Below are 23,054 nucleotides of genomic sequence, written 5' to 3'. Positions count from 1 at the left end.
AAGGTGCTCTAGGCCCCTATTACGTTCACCCTGAGCACAGCAGTGGAGCTGGGGGCAAGGGATGTGCAACCTAACACGGGCTAACAGAGATGACTGGCTTGCTAAGTTTCACCTCACCAGACTCCTAGTTCCTTTTTTTTTTTTAATTTATTTTAAGCTATAGTCAATTATATCCGTGTGACTCAACCTTTTTCCTTTAAGGAAAAGAGTCATACCTCTGCTTTCCACCTCTAGAATTCATGGTGGCTGCTGTGAGCTTACATTGGGTGTTGACTAATACACTGTTCAGATAGTCTTTGAGACTTTTCCAGTAAACTATGCAGCACTGGCTCCCTCCTAAAAATGTTATCTTTGTGGAAGGACTGACACACGCAGCCTCATGCACAGCATGGATGGCAGCAAGACTGTCCCTGGTGGGAGTCACGCACACCATAAAGAAAGACGCCCTTAGGGAGAGGAGGAAAGCCAAGATCAGGGAGCTCAGCTGTGCTGGTTTGACTGAAAATGGATTAATTTTCTTCATGCAATTAGAAACCTTCCTTTTTCATAGCTACTATACTCATTATTTGGACTTAGTTTGAGAACAAGAGATAACACCCCAGCACAGAGTTAATGTTTTTAATTGCTCTGGTCTGAGAGCCAAGGACACTCTGAGCTGTCTCCACGGGTGTGAGGCATCAAGGCAGGGTGGCAGAGATGGGGCAGAGCTTGACTGACATCCAGACTGATCAATAAGAGTATTCCATCCCATTAGTGTCATGCTCCAGATTTAAGGAGAGTTGGGACCTTCCAGGTTGTTCTTCCGCTTGCTCTCTTGCTTTGGGACACCCTCTCTCGAGCCAGGGGAGTTTCAGTTGGGATGTTTAGTTCAGCCTTTTGCCATTTTGCAGAGGACTCCAGACTATTCAGGTGTGGCTTGCTGGGACTGGCTGCTTAGTGTGGACAGAGTTCATGGGGAATTGCCTTAAGTCTCCTTTATTTCTATTTTTTATATATTTATATATATATATATGTATATATGTACATATATTTACTAGCAGTGTATTAGTATTTTGTTATTTTATTAGCCTGTGTTTATCTCAATCCAAGTTTCTCCCTTCCCTTTTGATTCTCTCCCCTATGGGGGGGGGGTAGGGGTGGAGGTGAGTGACCGGTTATTGTGGTTGTACTGCTAGCTCAGGTTAAACCACAACATCAGCCTTTTCCCATTTTGCTGTGCACAGCTACCCACGGAGTTGGTCAGCACTGAAGATGCCAGGCAGGCTTGGGAGCAACCACATTCTTCTACCTGTCTGTCTGTGGATTACACCTGGCCACCCACAAGCGCAAGCAGTATCACACCTCCCCAGAGCAGTGTGACATCTTCATCTGTCAGAGCCATATCCCACCAAGCCAAGAAACTCCCCACAGTGACAAGGACCTAAACAGGGACAGAAGAGGTGACCATCTTACAAATCCTCCCAGTAGCCCAATGGGAGGTTGACTCCTCCTTAGCAAGCAGGGCGCCACAACCCCTCTTTCCCAAATCCCAACCACCTCCGTCAGGACACAGCAGAACAGACCAAACCATAACAAACAGCCCCCCGCAGCCCAACGCTTTCGGGTGGAGAATGGTGGCATTTTCCCAAGGTACGATCCAAGTTCCTTTTTTCACTGCCTGGCAGGGACCTTGCTGGATGTGCAAACCCACGCAAGCACTGAGCCGCTGCCTCTCTGATCTCCCCGCATGTGGAGTGCAAGCCGGCAATGCCCCAGGAGAACCTGCGCTTATTGGCAGTAGCAGCTCCTGGCATATAGTCCCCCAGGAAGGAAAGGCTGGATCATAACCCACAGCTGGGGAGACATGCAAAAGGAGGATACCTTCAGCTTTACACACTCAGGAAACTTCGCCTCACTGAAAAAATAATTGCAAGGTTTGGGCTTTGTTTGTTTTTACAAAGCCCTCAGTATCCGTCACATTATTAGAGGAGATTATGGAGCATCTCTGCTGACATCCTCAACAGCATACACCTGTGAGAACCTCTCATTTTCCTTTTAATATTTCCCTCCTTCTTGTCTTCCATGATTTTTCTCTATTATTATTTTCACTGTTTTATTGCAGGCTCCTCATTTATCTTCAGACTCAGCCGTTTAAATTTTAATAAGAGGCTTCACTGTCTATCCCCTATTTCTTCAAAGGCCTTGCTTTATTTTTCTGCATCTTTTTGGTCTCCCAAGCCTAATTGTTATTATTTTTAACCTTCAGTAGTTTCTTTCGCTTTCTTCTCTGGTCTAATCTCTCCCTGCTCCCATTTTCCTCCTCCGTACTAAGTCCCTTTCATCCCTCACCTCCCTCTCGCCCCCGGCCAAGCATCCAAATACACGTGGAGCAAGCGTAACCAAGCATAAATATGAAAGGGATCATCCAATTTCAGCAAAACGCTTGCCCCTACCTATTCAATATTTGACTTGTAACGATTAAGTCCAAGAGGATAATTTTTTTTTTTTTTTTACAGAGCTCTGTAGGTCTTTAATAAACCTCATCTTCCACCTCGATGGCAGCCAGGACTGCAGTTGCTGAGCTGTTTCCTATGCATTACAGCAGATTTGCTCCAAGGTAAGCGAGAGGGATGCCTGAGCCGGTGGGAGCTTGAATTATAAGCGAGGAGATTTGATTCCCCAGTTGCTGGTTTATTGAAATTCAATGCCTCCCTCTCACCTGCCGCTTTGTTTTGCTAACCTCTTCTAGCTGGCCTAAAATTTCCAGTCTGTGGCACAGGCAAGCAGCCGTGCTCCTCTCAAACCCACGGATCTGTGCCCTGCAGCAAGACCTGTTGGAGAAGGCATCGGCAGAGCCTTTTGCGAGGCACACCTCTGTCCCACTGCCTAACAGAGAGACATGCTCCTCCTCAATGGGGGTAGATATGGAGGTGTCACTAAAATCTGGCCTCAGTGCCAGGGGACAGCAGGCGATGGTTATATCGCACACCAGCTGATAAGAAGGGCTGCGGGGGGCTCCTCTTGCCTCAGAGAGAGACACATGGGGTTTTGCATTCCTTGCACAGAGCACTCACCAGGGTCTTGCACTTTTACTGCATGCAACCTCGCTACGCTCCAGACAATACGAACAACCACTTCACCCCTGAGTACTGGGAGAAGGAGAGGAAGCTGTCTCCTGCTGGCAATGTACAGCTCCCACCAAATTTGAACCTTCCAAAAAGCGCACGGGCTTGTGAGCTGCACCTGGCAGCCCGCAGAGCAGCTGAGCTGGAGGAGCTTCAGGGCACAGCAGCCAGCTGGTGCCTGGGATGCCAGCTCCCCTGGGCCCTGCTCCACAGAGACCCGTGGTGCTCGCTGATGTCTGAGAAGAACGATTAAACCAGCACACAGCTCACAGTGCCCTGCGATAAGCATGTGCAGGAGCGGCCAGCCCCTTTCACTGCTCCTCCTGGCCAAAAATGCAGAGGCACAAGGAGGGCACAGCAAGGATGTAGACAAGGAAACAAGACGTGGCATGTAACAGAGCCCTTTCTGGAGACTCATAATGCACTTTGTGAACATTTCATTATAAGTAACCCCTCCCAAAGGGAAGAAAATAGCATCTTTTCCGAAACAGGGGAAAACATGCAAAAACTGAATTATACATGCCCCTGGGTGAGGCAGTAAGACAGAGCCTATCCTATAAATGCCCATCAAGGAGTATAACAGTTCTGACATAGCACTACCAAAAATACTGTGTTTGCAGAGTGGAATAGGACTGGAGTAATGAAGTAATCTCCTAACTCTCCGTGCTGTCTCCACATTTCTAGAGAAGACACAAGGTTACTGCAAACAGCAGTGAAGACTTCACTTCTCACCAACCTGGGTGCACAAAACCTGGCTGAAAAAGAAAACATAATATATCTATTTTTAGAAATATTTTGATTTAATTCCCATATGGTCACCTAGGTTTTAAACTGGCTGTTTACACCCTCCCTCCGCCACGGAGATGCTTTCAGTAACCTGGAAAGCCTCTGGGGAAGATTTGCTAGGCCAAGCCTACCACACCTTTCAGGTGCTGCTGCCCTGCACCAGCGCTGGACAGGACCCCTGCCCGTCCGCCGCATACCCATGCATCACCAACAAGCACACCAAGCTCTGCAGGGAAGGAGGTGCTCACATGTAGCGTCCAGCAGGAAAAGCAGGTCTCACCAGTACAACCAGCCCCACAGCAGCAGGCTGTGAGCTCCGGCAGAGGGAAAGTTCTTGAAAACACCCTGAATTCCCCAGCATCCCCCCCGGCTGCTTTTCCCACAGGGCGGACCTCAAACCAGCCTCTCGCCAGGAGGAAATAAATAAATAAAATAAAATACACCCGTGTGTGGGCTCATGCAATTTTAATCAAACTAATGTCTGCAAAAAGGGGGGTAGAGGGGCGGGGGCAGGGAGGGATTACTGTGCCACTTGTTCAAAGCACTCCCGTTTATTCCACATCTGCGATCCCTTTTGAGCTCCCAACAGCAGCGAGGAGTACGAGACGTACAAAGCGAGCGTGTGGCACACGCTGAGCTGTCTCTTTGTTTTAGTCACCGTCTGCTGCTAATGTCAGCAAGAGAGCACTCCGGGGATCGACGCCTCTGTGCCGCGCCAGCTAATTACACACCGACAAAAGCACCCGGAGGGAGGAGAATGAAAAAGAGAGAAAACTGAGCATCCTAGAAAAATAAAAATAACAATGGATATCTTAACAGTGGGCCAAGAACTAGGGAGACCACACCTGCTTCCCACGGGGCTGGGGGAGAAGGCTAACACACAGGAGAGGATGGAGAACATCTTGAGCTCTACCAGGAATGGTTCTGCCCCACAGCAGTGAGGGTGCCTAGAAGAGGGGAAGAGGACAGCATGACAGCCCTGCCCTGGCAGCAATGCAACATGGTGGCAGAGGAACGTTGAAAAGGCAACTGCAGGTACCTCCAGGGGTCTCGGCAGAAGGAGACGGCAGCAACGTGGAGAACTGGACTGAAAAGTTCTTGGGACTGTTTCCTCCAGAAGCACTGGGCAAAGAGCTGGAGCTGCAGGAGGGGAAGAGAAGCTGGTGGCTCACAGGAGTACAGAGATATTTGTGCCAGCTGTGTCAATGCCTGGCGTGTTTCAGAGGTGGAGGAGAGGAGCTCTGTCCCTTGCCTGTCCATGCAGCCCTGAGAGCCCCATCTCTCAGCTGGCCTGCTGCTAAGCCGGCAATGCCGATGCTCACTGGTATCACAGAGAACACAAAACGTTTAATACCTGTGTGGGGGACGCGGTCCGTTCACTACAATACCTCCCTTCGATATTCCTGAGAGCCACCCACCGTGGGGAGAGGCAGAAGCAACAGAGCTGCTCCAGAGCAGGTTCCTGCGGGGGCTCAGGTATTAACCTGCCCCCAGCCCCTGAGACTCGGCTACAGCTCCCAGACGGGGATTAAAGCCAGCAAAATGAGAATTTCAAACGCACATCCGGCAAACCCATGTGCATTCCCTGCAGCGGCAAATAATCAGGTGCCAAGAAGGAGATTAACCCTGTGGGACTGAAGGAAACAAAGGCATAAGAGCTGGTTGGTTTAAGAAGCTGCTTCTGCTGCTTCTCCCAGATGAACACAAATCTGACCAGCAAGAATGAGGGTAGTGCCCATGTAAGAAATACTGATTGCTAGGAAATAAAAGCCTCTGATTTTATTCAGATCCACAACAGGCAGCACAAAAATCCCTGTCATAGCTATTATGGCAGAGGTGAGGCAGGTAGGCCCCTACTCAGGTTGTACCACAGGATACATTGCTTTGGAGTTCATTTTATCTAATGGCAAGCAGGCCACAGGGCCCCGTGCACCAAGCCCTGCTCTGCCAGCTGCCAGACCTACAGCGGGCAGCACACAGCGCCCTGGGCATCGACTGCCATGCCCTAACAAACCAGCCACAGGTCCTCACTTGGGCTCAAAGCAATCCAGGCTACTGACTGAGCAGCGGCGCTATGGGGATGTTGTTCACAGGTCACAGAGCCTGATTATTTTGGGAGGGGACACAAGCAGCCAGGCTGGAGGGGCTGCTGTACATGCAGAGGTGGAGGAGCTGTGTGTTGGTCAGCGTTTACTTGTTCAGTGAGATCACCCGTTCAAAGCTGAGATGGGGCATCACTCAGTGCACAATGAGAGGCTGTTCTTCACCTGCAGGCACATGCAGCCAGTGCCTCTTTTGGGAGGAGGCTCTCCCTGCACGCTGCTGTTAGGCTAACAACTGCACGAGACTTTCACATGCTTCCTACTCAACAGCTAGATGTGTACCATGACAGGCTTCAAGTGCTACAACCCTAATGCTTGTGCTGCTGGAGCGGGAACACAGTTCCCAGTCAAGCAGCCTCCAGCAATACCACCTTGGGCTGTGATCTTGTCAGGTTTCATAAGCTTCATCAGGCTCTGCTCTGGCTGGCATACAGGGGGTTTCAGCAGCAGGCTGGCTGTCCTGCTGCTCCCGACAGCGTCCCTGAACACTCAACAGCAGCGCTGTGTCATGGCAGCCAACAGGAGGATCTACATTTCAGTCTTGACAACTAGCAGATAATAAGGGACAGGATGGGTGGCCCTCTGGGCATCAGCTCAGTGGACCAGTAATAGGACTGGGACTGTGTTGGTTAGCTCAAACCCATCATACTTTAGCAGTGATGGAAAGCACCTTCTAGCCTTTTGTGGAGAGGACCAAGGAGCGAAGGGTTCCGGGGTGGCTCCTGGGGCACACATGTTATCTGAAACATTTTATTAGTGCAAACTGTCCACAGTCATCCAGCTTAACTTAGCCCTACTAGAGCATCATGTGGCCTGAACATACCACAGGAAATGACAAATCCATCTTGCTCTACCGATGGTATGTGACAGGGCTGCCTGCAGAAACTCATCCTGTTGCTGCCACGGGGCAGCTCAGCACCCATGCAGCACCCTGAGCTGCACTTGCCTACAGCATCAGGCTCTGCCTAAGCCTGTCCCCATGGACACGACCAAAAGCCACCGCACTGCTGCCCAGCTCAGCACGCCTCTGGTGTCCCAGTTCCTCCTCTCCTCTTCCCTCCATCCACAGAAACAGAAGAGATCTGAGGAGCCCACGCAGGCTGAGGATGGGCACGCAGCTCACACTGCTTTGGCCACAGACACAACAAAGGGAGCTGAAACGATCTGAGAGCTCTGAGAGTGCCGGGAGTGCAGGCATCTCATTCCCTACCACATGCCAGCCCCTGTGACTCACAAAGTCACTTCAAAAGGAGCTCCTCAAAGCACCATCACTGCCTTTGACTTCTCAGTCACAAGGTGGAGAGGAAGAAAGGGTAGGAGGTGGCAGTGCAAAGGTAATTACTACATCCCGACGGCCCTGATGGAAGACAGCACTGAAACCCCCCATTGCCTGCTCTGGAGTCAAGAGCCTGACAGCACATCCAGGGCACTGCAAGGATGCAGAGAAAGGGTGGGGAAAGAGGCCCCAAAAGGTCCCTACAGAAGGAGGCTAGGTGGAGAGGCCAGAGCCCATGTCTCCAACAGTTTTGGGGCCTCCTCCCACTGGAGAAAGGAACAAGGATGCTCCTTCCACCCCAGCTGCAGTCCCTCATCAGTCACCCACACACACAGCTCTCCCTGCTCCAGTGCCTCCAGGATGCCACCACCCTCCTACGTGCCCTGCTGCTCTTCATGACACAAAAACTCCTGTCCAAAGCCTTCCCACCTGCCACTTCCACACCCCCTCCTCCTCTTGCCTTCCCAGTGCTGCTGTTCTTGCTTTCCTTCCTGTTCCCTTTTCAGCTCTCTTTCTTTTTTTCCCCACCTTTTGCTTGTTTTTAACTGTCTCACCTCCAGTCTCCCTCAGCCTGTCACTCTCTGCCTTGCATGCGTCCATTTGCTCCCCTTCACCTCATCCAGTCCAGCACTGGCATGACCACAACCTTCCCTTTCCCCAGCAAGGGCAGGAGCCCCTGGATTCCCCCGGACCACACAGCAGCCAAAGGGCTCCATCTTTGGCTCAGCTTACCCTGCACCCCAGGCTTGGAGGCAGGAGCCCCTCACGCAAAAGGATGCTCATCCCCCAGGGCTACCTGTGCCAGCCACTGTATCCTCTAGATATGCTGGTACCCTCATGGGGCTTCAGGTGCTGCACAGCCTGAGTGGGGATTTTTGGATGACAGACAGTGCTCCTACCATGTTTCCCCCAAAATAAGCCCTAGTATTATTTTTCAGGATGCTCAAAATGTAAGCCCTACTCCAAAGTAAGCCCTAGTTACAGTTCATAAAAAAGTCAATTTAAATAGTGTCCAGGCAGCTATACATGTAAAAAAGTAAAATTAATTGGCAACAGAATACAGCAGGACAGATAGAGTTTAGAGAGTTACGATGATGTTCCAGAAAATGATGACATGACTGTATTTCAATAAATGTTGATTTTTGTTCACGAATATTGGTAAATATAGATTGTTGTACATGGACAAAGGAAATAGAGTCACAAGAAATTCATGATAAAATCCAGGGTTTGGAGAGTTATGACGATGTTTCAGAATGCAATGATGAGACTATATTTGAATAAATGTTGACTATTTTGTTCAAGAATAAATATAGATTGTTGTTCATGGAAAAATAAGACATCCCCTGAAAATAAGCCCTAACATATTTTGGAGCAAAAATTAATATAAGACCCTGTCTTATTTTTTGGGAAAAAGGGTAACTTTACTCATTAGATAAGCTCTGCAGTGCCAACACACAGGTGTGGCCTAAGCAGCATCCCTATTTGGTGAGACATTGGCCCATGATATCACTGCAGAAGGGAAGAGCCTGGCAGCATCCCTGTGGCCATGGTGCATCTCCATACTGTCCCAGAGCAGCTGCCCCCCTCAGGAAGGTCCTTCTGGCCAGCACCCACAGCCAGGGAGCTTCTCTGAAGCACAGGGGCTCTCCAAATGAACAACTCATGCCTCTAGCAACCCATCTCTCCACCAGCTTTCCCTTCCCTATAGACTGGCATTGCTGCACGAGCTCTCTCACCTCCCAGCCGCAGTGCCAGGTGGGCTGCCCATCATGCACAACCATCACCTGCAGTTTTGTAAGAAGTACTATCGGTGGACAGGTGGCATCAGTACACCTGAGAGAGCTCGAAAGGTGACAGCAGACTGCCAGAGCGCCTGTGGTCATCTGTGGCATGCTGACACAATTCTTCAGCAGACAAGGCTCAAGAGCCTCATGTGAACCCTCTGATAAGTAACCTGATGCTTTGGGATCTCTCCTCTTTGTTTCCATGCAGCAGCACAATGCCATTAAAAGAAAATATATATATACATACATATATATATATATGTATAAGTTTGTTTACATCTTCTCACTCTCAGTAAGTTTGACATTACAGGTTACAGTCATGAAATGTTTTTGGTAAGGAATGGCTTCATAAAAATCTTCCTCTCCTGAACAGGCAGCTAAAAATGAAGACAGACAGGGTCTGAGGAAGTTAAGTGCACAGAACACATCGTGCCTAGGACAGAGGCATCCCTGCTCGTAAAACACTGCCCCACCGTGACATGCTTCCCCAAGGCAGACGTCCCTAGCTACAACATTTCTTTGCAGAGCCCTAAGTTATAATTTTAGCTAGTACGCAGTAAGAAATAAAGCCCTAAAGGGCACAGTATGTTGAAACACAGTGTCAGGGAACCAGAGCAGGACAGAGCAGGGATACCGAAGAGCAGCCAGCCCATTAGTACCAACTGAGCACATGACAATCCCTTAAGGCAGAGGCTCATTCAGATTTTAAATGGGGAGCAGAGCAGCCCCACCTCTTGCCTCCATAGGGCCAGAGGGTAAAATCACGCTTCTCTCTGCATTCAAAAGTGCCTTTGTTCAGGCTCGCTCTGTTAGCTCTGGCTTTGCTCTTCTTTGTAGGCTCTCTAGAAACATCTCTTGTTGATGCAAGGGCAAGTGGGGTGGCTAATCCCATCCCATTAGCATCCTCTGAAATACTCCAAGGACCGGGGATGCTGTCTGGGTGCAGGCGGCCAGAAGGCGGCTCTCGCTAAGCCAGCATGACTTCTGGATGTGTGCACACACATCCAGCCCCACAGCCACCCACCCTCAGTAAAGCCTGCTGGAGGGAGGGAGAGGATAAAGAAACAGCCCACATGTGGCTTGAAAGAAGATTTTTCTCCTATGGGCACAGCTTTCCCAATGCCAAGGGTCGCCACTGATCTTTTCTGAATGTGGCATGAAGACTTTAAATTGGGGGGAACACAGTGTAAACCTGACTACTGAGCACCACTACCCCACAAGGGCTGGGGGGGGGGGGGGTTGTAGCACAGCTTCTCGTGCCACCAAGGGGCAGGTACATGGTTGAGGGAAGCCATTCCCTCCTCAAATGATGAGCCAGAGCTGCTTGCAGTGCTCTCATGTTCCTTGGTACTCTCCCTCCCATCACATCTCCTATTTATAAACAGCTGTTTGGCAGTATTACTAATCAGTCCCGCGTGGAATAATGTTACATTTCCCTCAACATTATTATTTTATCTTCTTTCCTCCCCACCTCCAGCTGCTGCTTTCCTTCCACTACCTCCAGCCTGGAAAGCAATAATACATTTCTTCATTTCACCCAGGCTCTACTTCTCTGATAACATAAACAATTTACTTTTAACCCATGGAAAAAAAAAAAAAATAGAAAATTAAATACTGTTAAACCCACTTAAAATAAATACTTGCCGAAGGAATATCAGCTGGAGACTGTGCTCTGACTTATAATAATCCCACTGCGCCCAGGGAAATCCTCTTAAACCTATATCAGATAAAGATTGTAAAACTGTTATAGGGCTAAACTGACTGGGCAGCCACAGAATCAAGATGGAAAATTTATCCTCCCAGTTTCTCCCTACTGAGGGGCAGCTCCGTCCCCATGCAGGTCAGGCTTCCTTCTCAACACACAAAGCAAAATTGGTAATGCTGCCAGGGGCTTTTGAGTTTGTTGCTGTTCTGTGATTCACCTGAGTGCTGGCCCCCAGTTTGACTTCATTTTGTTTGTTTTGCAAATCTTCAACAAAAAGATTTGCATCCACATCGCAGTGAGCATGCAGCTTTGTGGCACAGAAGTGGACTGTGCTTCCCCTCTACTGCATAGGGATCCCATCATTCAACCACCAGAACCTGAGAAAAGCACCGGCGTCAATGGCAGAAACAGCTGCCCCTGCCTCTCAGGGCGGCAGACAGACAGAAATGCAGAGCAACCAAGTCTAAGGGGCTGGAACTAAAGAACAAATAAAGCAAACCTCCAGGGAAAATGAATTAAAAAAAAAAAAGAAAAAAAAAAAAAGGAGTGGGAAGAAGGAGTAAGCAGAGCAAAAACCTCCCCAGGGAAGCAGCAGGAAAAACAGGCAACGTGGAATGTGAAATTTTCACTGGTAATCGAATAACGGGCCGCTCCATCGCAGGATTTCTCAGCGCTGCAGCTGGCTGGAGCCACGGGGACCGTATTCCACTTTCAGAGTTCACTGAGCAATTGCTAAGGCAGGGGACGGGTGCCATATGTTACCAGCTGTGCTCGCAGTTATTACTTTCCCCGTTTAATGCTGAGAGACTGTTTGGAGGCACAGAAGCAAAGAAACCTGTACACTTCGTGCCTCTCCCCTGCCACCCAGTACTCTGGCGAAGCTGCCAGAAATGCCACCAGGCTCTGCCAGCAAGTCCAGGAGCAGGTCCCCATGACAGGGGGTCACCAGGCTGTGCTGGTCACTCAGCCCCACCAGTACCCATCATAGAGAAGGCAGAGATGGGTGCCCCTCAGCCACCCCCCAGTGAGGTGATCGGTAGGTCAGAGGCAGCCCCTGGAAAGCCACTGAGCGTGCAGGAGGTAGGAAGCAGGTACCAGGCTCTGCCCATCCCATGTTACAGACCACTGGTTCCACCACCTGCTCGACCAAGCCAGCCTGGCTCCTTCTGGCTCTCCTTTCGTGCTCGGTGTATTTTTTTCATCAGTCAGAGCTTCTTGCAGTTTTGCATGCAGTGAAAAAATAACGGTTTGGGGAAAAAAGATGCTGGGGGCTGTCCAGGGCACATGGGAAGGAAATGTTAAATTCAGGATGGAAGGTTGCACCAGACTGTTTCTAAGACCAGCCAACCTTTTGCTTCTCTTGATTAGCAAGTAGACCCCAACCTGAAAGAGCTCCCTCACATGCCAAGTTCACTTTCTTGGAAAGGATGGAGAATCCAAGATTTAAACCCAGGATGTCAGGTAATCCACCAGTGGTAGAGATGGCCTTCAAATGCACCAGGATCTCCAGCTAAAGAATTCTCTATCTTAGTTAAAAAGCTTTGCGTCCTTTACCTCCTATCGGCACTTAACAACCAGACATTGCAGCAATCTACACAAACAGCCCCTACTACCGATTGCTCTTCTCAGAGTGACAGACTGAGAGGCATCCTGTAAATCAATAGGACATTTTCAGGTACCAAATACCTCATTTCACTGGGAACTCCCAAAGCGTACGAGAGAAGAGCCATCAAGACAAGCAAAGGGGTGCATGGGCTGAGCAGTGTGTTGCCTTTTCAGCAGCTCCGCTCAGGGCAGCAGAGGACCCCAAAAGCCTCGCGGCCTCGAGCCCCACTGACACCCTAGAGGCAAAGGGCTGGGCGGAGGAGGGAGCACTGCGGTCCCATCAACCCAACAGATGCCCAAGTGGAGTCAAGCACGGCTGGACCTGGAGAGAGAGCAGACTAGAAGGCAAGACTCCGAGCCTTCAGAAAGAGGGGTTTTGCAGGAAAGACTGTTTCAGTTTCCAAAGATCATTTTAACTGACTGGTCTGATTTTACTATGCAGGCTCAGTGCTGCACAGAAACCTACTCAAGCAGAACGCCACAGCTCTTTACAGTCTGAAGGCAAGTCAGCGTTTGGGCTTCTGTGCCTCCCTTCCTGACAAATAAGAGACATGAAAAGTCTGGAAGTGAGAAGGCTCCTTTTAAAGACCAGCCTAGATTTGCGAGCAGAGGGCTGTGCAATTGCCTGAGGCTGTATTCATTTACATTTTTAGAAATGCATTTTAGGATACATCTTTTCTTACAACGCATAGGTACAAGTGTACAGACATGCATAATAAAAGGACATGTATTCTTATTGTGAGCCTTCTCCACACGGTAGCTAAATTTAAAGCAAAAAGGACAATGTAGGAAAAACATATGGAGTACAGCAATGTGCCCCAAATGTGTCTAACGCCAGGTTTTTGAGAAACTAGTAGGTGGACAGTGGAAGAAAAAAAGAAGAACTAGTTCCACAACCGAGCCTTGCCTGCAATGCATGTCACACCACCAAGCTGCCTGCAGTTTTGAGGGACAGGGCAGGAAGGTGAGGGAGGAAAAAAAATGAACAGCAAAGAAGGGAGAGAACAGATACAAGATTATCCCATTTTTTTCAGGTATGGTCTGCCTAAAATTTTTTTCCATTTCTCCTGCGCAGATAGCAGTGGAAAAGCCATGTAATGTAATACAATAAGAAAGTAAAAATCAGGCAAGCAATTACAATGGGAAAGAATAGGAGATGGAATACTGCAATCACCAGGAGTAACTAGAAGTGTTTAGCAGGAAAACATAATAACAGGGGATGAGATAAAGATACACAAAATAATGAGTGAACCTTGTCTAGCAATGTGGGGACATGTACAGAGATTTCTGTTATGAGCTTTCACTTATAACCTGAATGGTATCTATAAAAAAGTGGTTTTAAAAGGTACAAGGAAGAAGCAAGCCCATGCAATTAATTGCCAGAGTGTACATGACTGAAGCCAAGATTAAAAAAAAAAAAAAGACTGGAAATTTAAACAGGTCTTAGCACCCACCTCTTACCAGCAGGAGTTTTAAATTCGGCAGGGGCACAGAGCCTCTGGACGGGCTCTGTGCCCACCTGTGCCACAGGGGGGTGTAAGGGAACTGCTCCCCCTGTCAGCTCCAGGGCCACCGGCCCCCTCCAGCCAAAAGCACCTGCTGGCCCCACGGCTTCTGCAACGGCAAAACTGGGTGAGCTTAAGCTGCTAGACTTCCAAGACATCAGAAATAACTAAGCAGGGCTGGAGATGAATCCTATTCAGCATCATTACCAGGCAAAGCTGAAGTATAAGCCTTTGTTTCTAACTCCCGCTATCTGAGGAGCTCAAAGCGCTTCACAATTATTTGGCTTAGATTTTGTGAGAGGCTTGTATGCTATTATCCCTAATTTTACCAGCTGGAAAATGGTGAAGGAGACAGAGAGTGTTGTACCCAGGGACATGCAGTGAGCCCGCAATACAATGGGACCCAATGCCCGCAGCCCCCCACTGCTCTGCAGCATCAAAACCCAGGTACTCTGGTTCACTGGGGCAATTCCCCAGGCTGGCCCATAAGAACTGTCAGAGGTATATATGTTTACTCCTCCTCATTCCTCCCCTGTTAATAGACAAACATCCCCTTTCCATCCATAACAGGAATAGAAAGAAAAAGCTGAGTAATACAGGTCAAATTTTTTTTCAAGGCTGCTACAGAGAGATTTAGGCATGTAAAGGAGGACAGTAAGAACAAAATACCCTGTGTGTAGCTGCAAAAGACCACCTAGGAGAAGGTGTTTGATATATTTTTTTTTAATGTCAGCTAAAGGGTAATTTGAAAGTGAAGGACATTTTACTCCTCTGGGGAGCTAATTACTGCAACAAGCACAGCCCAAACAGGCAAAGATGAATGTAACTCACAAAGCAGGAATTTCAACACCACCAGACCTCACTCTGGTTAACTGACAGCTTGGCCAAATAAAGCACACACATGCTTCATGGAGGTGGCAAAGCCGCCAAGATGGCCTCAGAGAGACTAGGATGTCTGAGCTTAGGATCTCCAAATTCTACCTTCATATGCCAAAGCAGAGCAACAAACTCCTGCAACCTCTCTAAAGCAATAAGAAACACACAAAACACAAAAAATATGCCAAAGAAAAGAATTTGGGGATGTAGAATAGGCCCTTCCTGTTCTCGCCTGGTTGAGATCACCAATGTTATGCCATTATTTAGCACCAACATCACCATTATAAATCATTTTACACCTTTCCGTAAACACCCTCCCCCCAAACTGCTGCCTCACAGTGCTTCCTACTTCACAGTGTATCATGGGATCAGAGGACGATTCAGGGTGGAAGGGACCCTGGGGGTCTGTAGTGCAACTACAGGGTCAAGCAGGGTCAGCTATAAGGTCAGACCAGGCTGCTCAGAGCTTGATCCTGTCAGGTCTTGAAGCCCTCCCGAGACAAAGCCTGTTCAACCTCTCAGGGCTCTCCTTTCGATTTTTGCCTGTTGTTGCTCATCTGCAAAAAGCCTGGCCTCCCCAGGACACAAGCTGCTTGCTCATGTACAGTGACAAACACCTTCCCCTGTCTCTCAGGAGAAGAAAAAGGCAGCAGAGAAAGAAGAGCCCCCAAAGACTTCTATCAAAACCGCTAGATCCTTGTCTGCAAGACTGCCATCTCCCTCTTTGACACCTCCCTCAAGCAAAGACACCTTCAGCCCAGCTGACGGCTGGAATAAACCAGCAGCCACCAAGGTCCACGCGCCCCACGTGAGCAGAAGTGATTGCTCTCACCCCGAGTTCCCCCAGGTCCCCAGGAGCAGATGGTGATCTCCCAAACACAGCAAACCTGCAACACGACTTTCTCCCTCTGCTCTGCGCACAGACAGATCACGTATGGCAGCACTCGATGAAGAAGAGGGGAAGCTGCTGGCAATGAGCAGCAGCAGCTGGTATGGGCTAATAAAAGTTCATTTTTTTTCTTTTTTTTTTTTGCTTGCTATAAGCTCTCCACAGATTCTGGAGATTTTTGGCTGCAAGTTCAACAAAAGAGACCTGTTTTTGTCTCTTGAGCGCCTGTCTGAGACACACACAGCCTTTTCCCTTCCTGTGTTAAGTGTCTGGCCTGCATAAATCTTTCTTCTACCTCCAAAGCCTCTCAGATAAACCAGCTGTCCTTCCCATCCCAGCCATGGGCTTGCAACTGGCCACCCAGTTACATGCCACAGCTCACGGGCACAGAGGACCCCTACAAGACAGACTCCTAACAGCACAGTCAAAGTGGCCGTGGACCGAGCTCTGGTGCGCTGAGCTGCGACTCGCAGCTCAGCATTTGGAGACGAGACCCCACCAAGCACAGGTGCAGCCAGCAGTGACCTCAGGCAGAGAGGCAGCTGCTTCTTCATCCCACCTGTGCCCTTGCCCACCACCACTCCCAAGCCTGGTGTGATGCTGAAACTTCACCACAATGGGGCTGCCAGCCAAAAAAGCCACACCAAGGCCCTGGGAACCATCACAGCCAGGCACGACCCAGGGGAACGTAACAGATATCAAGGCACCAGTCCGCCCGCCAGGGAGAAATAACAGAGAGCAGCAGTGTGGCTAGGCTGAAAGCATGGGCTTGGGAGCCACTGAATAGTACCTTGCTAGCTTGAATCCTCTCTGCCCCCTTTTCACCCAGGTGTTGTGGGAAGGAGACAATGGCGACCATCCCTGCAGGCACTACAGCTCCACAGCAGCTCCTGCCCACTGCCCAAGCAGCTGTGTCAGAGTACTGCTTGTTTCTCAAGTCTGCATCAAAATTGCTCCTTCCCACCCTGCGGTACCATGGAGGCTGTAGTATCTCCCCCCATCCAAACCCTTTTCATTTTTTTGCTTTTACTTGTTTAGGACTGATGCTGTACAGCTGATTCCACCAAAATAAAGAGTAAAAGAGCTGCCACCTCCTCAAGTGCCTTGAAACCTTTTCTCCTGCTCTGTCACTACCTGTTTAAGAAAAACCTCAAAGCTTGATTTCTCCCCTCAAAACACTTACTCTGAAAAAGAGCTCAATGTTTTTGGGAGCACAGATAAAACACCACTGAGATAAAAGTCTGAAGATTCTGAAGTTAGACCTGTGCCTCTTCACTGTTACCTAACTAAGGGTACAGGCATACAAACAACTCATTGCAGAGATATAGGGGAGTACAAACTTGCAGTGACTCATGCACTCCAAAGTTACTACCACGTGCTCACTTCTACCCCACAGCAAAACATGTTTATTTACCCACCAACATCAGATGAGAAGCACAAACCAGTATCTCAAATTGCACAGCATTCCTGCAGCTTCACCACTTAAATTACTGCACAGAAACCTTCTCTTCTGCCTGTGTTTCAAGAGTTATTAAGACAAGGGATAATTCCAACAGCAATCTGGAGAATACTGCTGTCCTGCCAGTGGCAATGCTATGTTACTGGGATGTTGCTTTCTCTCACCTGCAAATTCTTTGCTCTCCTTAATTTCTTCAAAAAGAGAAGGAACAGCCCATGTGCTTCTCATAGCCAGCAACAAGGAGGCCAGGACTCCGACACAATTGCCACTCAGGTACACGAGGTCCCCAGATCCCCCACTGAACCAATCCAGTTGTGTAACTCCCCTCTTCAGTATGACCAAGTGTCTTCCAATAGAACTACAAAGCCAAAATTTCCACCTGTTGCTTAGGAGCCTCATGGGGAAAGTTTCCAAAAACAGACACTTCTTCAGTCACTACTACAAGAATTCATTTCACTCATCACCAGCTGCCCAGCCCAAGTCTAACATCCAGGCTCTCTCTTTAGTCAATTTAGAGAAGTATGCACTTAATTTAAACCAAGATGGGTCGCTCTCCAGATTTGTCCCTCTCTGTCCTTTGATGGCAGATATCACCTCAACATAGACCTTAGGCAACGTGCGTGGTGTTGGATGAGTGGGAGGCCACTCGTGCAATCTTCTAAAAATCTTTTCCCCCCATCCTTAGTAAAAGAGCATGAACTAGCCTCAGCAATTTCGTGTCAGCCTCAGGGAACTGAACTCTGAAGGCAAACAATGGAGTTGCAGACTTTGTACGTGGGCTAATCCTTTCTCATAAATCAATCACAAGGCCACGGTTCCACATTATCCTGAAGAGCTGCACCCATTTTTTTGGCCACTTCGCTCAACACCTATAACTGAGTCTGAGATGTCTTAAATTCTTCCTCTTATTACATCTCCCAGCCCAGGTATAACTCTTTCTTCCCAATGATGTAGCTCAGCAGAAGATGAGAAAAGCTATATTGAGATACAGAAAGACTTATTTTTGAAGTAACTGAAGTAAATTGAAGACTGGTGAAAAAGGACAAGCCTTGATACACATTTCCGCATGGCAGAGGGCCCTTGAATCGCATTATTGACCTCATTCCTAGCTTCAGTGAGATTAGCACTTGCACTGCGTGCCTAAATTCATGTGAGTCCCACAAGTGCCTGGGGAACACTTCTTATTCCTGGTCATCAGAGACATCAGGTCCTCAGAGTGGTACTCGATCTTGGCCACCACAGGGTATGTATCGGTATCATCACAGGGCTGTATCGCCTGGTAAAAAGGGGAGAAACTCTTCAGCTCTTCCCTCAAACCACAGGACACAACAATTCAAAGCTCCCAGAGCAGAAAGTCTGAAATCAACACTGCTCCAAACTCATCCATTTCACACATAAACAGACAAAATACACATGCTAACAAAGCTGACTCCCTCCAGGCTTCGCTGCTGCCAAAAAAGAGCCACTCAATCTAATGAGTCAATTAAAAATTCATAACTGGATGAAAGAAAAAAAAAAACAACAAGTTTGGTTCTCTTTCTGAGAAAATGAGAACAATAACTCTCATTTATCTCTCATGTACCTCTTCTTGCACGTTGTCTGCAGCAACAAAGCCGGCCGGAAAACGTACAACCTGTAGCTGAGAGCTAAAATAATAGGAAAAAAGAAAGGGCACATGCTCTGCCCAGCCCGTTTCCCCAGCACAGCTTCAGGGTCCCACAGGGCTGAAGGCAGCATCGGTTCACGTGAACAGGAGCCAGAGGGGAGGCCTTCTGTAAGGGCTTGTTGTCTACAAGGGAGCACTCTGGAAAATTCAGTTTCTGTCACGGTTTGGTTAAACCACAGTACACACCTATGCAGATACACATTTTCAAAACACAAGCGATCCTAAGTCCCTTCTGAAGTGAATTTTCAGAAATGAATTGCTCTAAACCAAATTACAGCCCCAAATTCTGAGCGCAATCATCCATGAAGGGGCATAATGTGATTTAACTAATCCACTAAAAGTTACTTCAGATCAATTTACTTGAGCATCCTGGACACACATAAGCCCCGAAGCCAATGTCCTCAAAGCACTATGCATGGGTGTCTAAGGAGTCCCCAGTCCTCTGTGCCTTGTACCAGTGGTGAAGGTGGGACAGGGCAGAAGCACCTCATCCAGCAAGCCGCACGCTGGCCACTGAAGAAGCTGCTGAGCCACAGTTAAAACCTGGAGGGCACGGGCTCCCCAAGCGCCTGGGGGAGCAGCAAAGGAGTTCCCCGCTGCCCAGACATTGGGCACACTGGCTGTGCTCGCCGGCATCCCCATCTCGTGCTGAATCCCACACCAGCAGTGAGCACAGGTACCCTCATCCACAAGGGGTGCAGCCCCCAGCAAAGGAACCCAACTGCAAACCCTGAATACCCCGCAACCCCACCTTGCCTCAAGGCCCTTTTTTTTTTTTCCTTTTTTCCCCCCACCGGGTTTTGCTTTTTTCAATGGGTTTCACTCCCTGAGGTGACTTTGCAGTAGCAGCGCTGACTCAGACTTGTTTAAACTAAAAGGAGAACTGCAGACCTAGACACCTGAAGCAAATCACGGAACTACAAAAAGCAAAATAGCAAAAGAGTGTTCAGGCATCTACCTCCCAACTCACAGACATCAGATGGGAAAGCAGGTAACTGAATAAGTGCCTGTACCCGGGCTGTGGGGTTTGCCTGGGAGAGTGGCTGGGCTGGCAGCTCCAAAGAGAAGGAGTCAATGGGCACACCAGCAGGAAGCACCTAACACAGCTCAAAGAAAGGCTATTGTGATTTAAATTCACACCTCGGCTCCTTTCACAATAGGTTTCCTGTGTCAACAGGGCCTGAACCAGCAACAGCTAGTTCCTCTGAATAATGCCAAAGTGGTTTCCAAACTAGAGACCTGCAGGCTCACCAATGTCTCCTAAGGAAAGCAAGCCTGCTCTCTGTGGGCTTAAATTTGCTAGAGGGGTGTCTCTGCTGTGGAAGAGCTCTTTTAGGAGTCCTTCAGCCTAAGAGTTTGATGGAAGCTATTTGACCGCTGTTAGCGAAGTTAGACACTTCAAACGCAAGCCCCTTTTGAGACACAGAAAGCATGCTGAAGCTTGAAAAGGTCAAATAAGCTAGTCAGAGAGGTGCTGTGGAAATACTCCAGATTTTAAAGATCCTGGTTTTGATTTTTCTAGCGCAGAGTAAAAAAAAACAACAACCAACCTCCAAACCAACTCCCCCACACTCTTCTACAGACAGCTCAATTTGATCAGTGTGCTGGTTTTAGGACGCAATCAGCACTGCCCTCTGTTAAGAGCCTGAAGACAACTGAAGACAACTGTCTCTCCCGTTCCCTTTACATGTTGCTTGTTATCGCTCCTCTCTTCCCCGCTCTGCTATTTCACCACCTTTGGCACACAGCTCTCTCCTCTGCAGCTTCTGCCATCTGGAGCAGTCTCCCCACCCCTCTCTCTCTGTGTAAATCAGTTCCACATCCCTCTCGCTTTCAGCCACAGCTTCACATTCCTCTCTCTGGCTGTGCTGCCTGGTTTATCTTCTTCATAAGGGTCTTGTTACTAGAGAAAGCTTGATTTCTCCTACACTTCTATACCATGATTTCCTGTAATTCACGCCACCGTGCCACCTGCTCTCTGCTCCTGTTTTCCTCACTGGTGTTTTTTCTGATGGCTTATGTGGACTACATCAAGTATGTGGGGTTCATAGACTTCTGCTGCAAGACAGCTGGGAGATGCCCCATTGCCCCAGCCACATAATTAGCAGGACAGCTTACCCACAAGATTCATCTTGGCGCTGTAACTCCCAAAGTACCTCTCGTCGGTGTTGGGCGTGTGGCACTCGTACTCCCCGGCGTCCCGGTCCTGCAGCTCCGTGATGTGCAGCAGGACGGCGTCCCCCTGCACCCGTTCCACGTAGATCCCCCGGCTGCGCACACGTTGGGTATAGATGGCGTAGGGGAAGGATGGGTCGACGGTGCTGACGATCTGCACCTCCCGCTCAGGGGCCGAGGGCAGGTAGATGGACCACTGGAAGTTCTGCTCCGCCGGGCCCTGGTAGCCGCTCACCTTGCACCACAGTGTGATGTGGGACCCCTCCGTTCGGTACAGGGGTCCTTCCTGCACTGTCACTTGCCGCTGAGCCAAGGCCATGCCTGCAGGAGGAATCACAGCATCATTTTAGTTGGAAGAGACCCTCAAGATCATCAAGTCCAACCATTACCCTAACACTGTCAATAAACCATGTCCCTAAGAACCTCATCTATGCATGTTTTAAACCCCGCCAGGGATGGTGACTCCACCACTTCCCTGGCTAGCCTGTTCCAGTGCTTGACAACACTTTCCATGAAGAAATTTTTCCTAATATCCAATCTGAACCCTCCCTGGTGCAATCTGAGGCCGTTTCCTCTCATCAGTTGTTACTTGTGAGAAGAAACCAACACCCTCCTCGTTGCAACCTCCTTTCAGGTAGTTGCAAAGAGCTCCCCTCCCTTCAAAAGGAGAGGGGCCCAGCATTACTGCTCAGAAGCAGCCCCCACACCTCCCCCGGGATGTACCAGCGCTACCCCTTCCATGGCCATGCTCAGCAAGGCAAGCCCTCGCACCCCATTTCACAACTGGCACATTGGGGTCTGGCACAACACCTCCCCCAGCCATGCTGTTGCTTTCTTGTTGACCCAAGTTAAGTGTTTTTTTTTCCAAACATCCTGTGAAAAAAGCGGTGTTGAGATAACATAAACCTTTTCTTCGGTAGTGATAAGAATCCAGGCACAAAAAGGTACTGCGCCGCACGGCAACAAACCAGAAACTCAAGCTGACGGTACTTTGTTTTCAGTACTATTTTCCAACCCCATCATCCTGCGACCCCTGGCACAGATTGCTGCTGGAGGGCACCAGGAGGTGGCCCATGGTTGCTCTGCAGCACCCCGGTGCTGCTGGTGGGGCCCCCTGGATCAACAGCAACTCCCTCTTCTCCTGGCACAGCCCAACCAGGACCCTCTCCACCAGGAGAGAGGCCCACGTGCAAGCCGGAGTCTATGCTCCATCTCCTCGGCTTTCCACCCAACAGCGATGGTACAAACACTCGTCCTCCATCAGCAATCCCACCGGAGGCTTCGGCTGGTACAAAATCCTGTGCTTTTTCCCCTAAACCTAGCACGGCTTCTCCAGTGTCTGTTACGCTTCTAAAGGCACACAGGGAAATACCACATTTCGGGCACTACCTTCCGAAGTCTATTTGAAAGGAGTATATTTAGTACGTAACAAAAACAATTAAAGTTAATGGAGGGAGTGGGCATATTACACCGAGACTCACTGCCCCTGGCTGCTGGAAATTGAGACCCAGTGCTGCGCATTGAACACATGCAAACTCCTGCTGCACAAAACAAAGACAATCCCACAGCACGGCAACCGCGATCTGCTGTATTTTTACACAGATTATGGATGGCTGGCCCTTGGGCTCATGGCACATTACCAGCACAGCCCTCCGGGGGCTGGATAAATTACAGCAATCTATCTTGTTTGTTGCTACATCAAAGACTCGAGGTCTGGAGACCACGGTGGGTGTTCATCGGTTATTGAGTTACCAGCAGCATGTGCACATGGTGAGGCCAATCACCCCGGCTACTGTGACTGCTTGCTTGCCATCATAAAACAGCAATAAGCCGACTTAAAGCAGGTCCTGCATAATCACGTCTGCAAATTTCATCCTCTCATGTGCATGTTGGGGTTTCTCCCTCCCCTCTAATTTTTGATAACAATGTTCAAATCCAGAGAATAATTTAACCTTTCAAAAACTACCAACCTGCAGGTGGAAGAGGTAGCCTGGCATCTGGGGATTACTGACTCAATCCCGCCCTCTGGACATAAACGTCCAGATACGAAGTTTTTCTCCACAGCCAGCCTGGACCAGAGCCAGGATAGATGGTTCTTACCAGCTTAAAACAAATTGTAAAA

The 23,054-nt window shown here is 49.0% G+C and overlaps 1 protein-coding gene across 3 annotated transcripts in view; it reads right to left on the bottom strand.

Annotated features, from left to right (window-relative positions):
* Nucleotides 1-23,054, bottom strand: part of IGSF3 (immunoglobulin superfamily member 3) — a 104,173-nt gene that overhangs the window by 52,553 nt on the left and 28,566 nt on the right. For all 3 annotated transcript variants that reach the window (XM_082043701.1, XM_082043703.1, XM_082043702.1), the window contains exon 2: nucleotides 20,876-21,253. In XM_082043701.1, coding sequence (XP_081899827.1) covers nucleotides 20,876-21,253 — 378 coding nt within the window. The remainder of the gene's footprint in view (nucleotides 1-20,875; nucleotides 21,254-23,054) is intronic.

This window comes from Streptopelia decaocto (genome assembly GCF_964273445.1).
Source record: "Streptopelia decaocto genome assembly, chromosome: 1".
NCBI classification, from domain to species: Eukaryota; Metazoa; Chordata; class Aves; order Columbiformes; family Columbidae; genus Streptopelia; species Streptopelia decaocto.
This window is presented reverse-complemented; position numbering and strand designations above follow the sequence as displayed.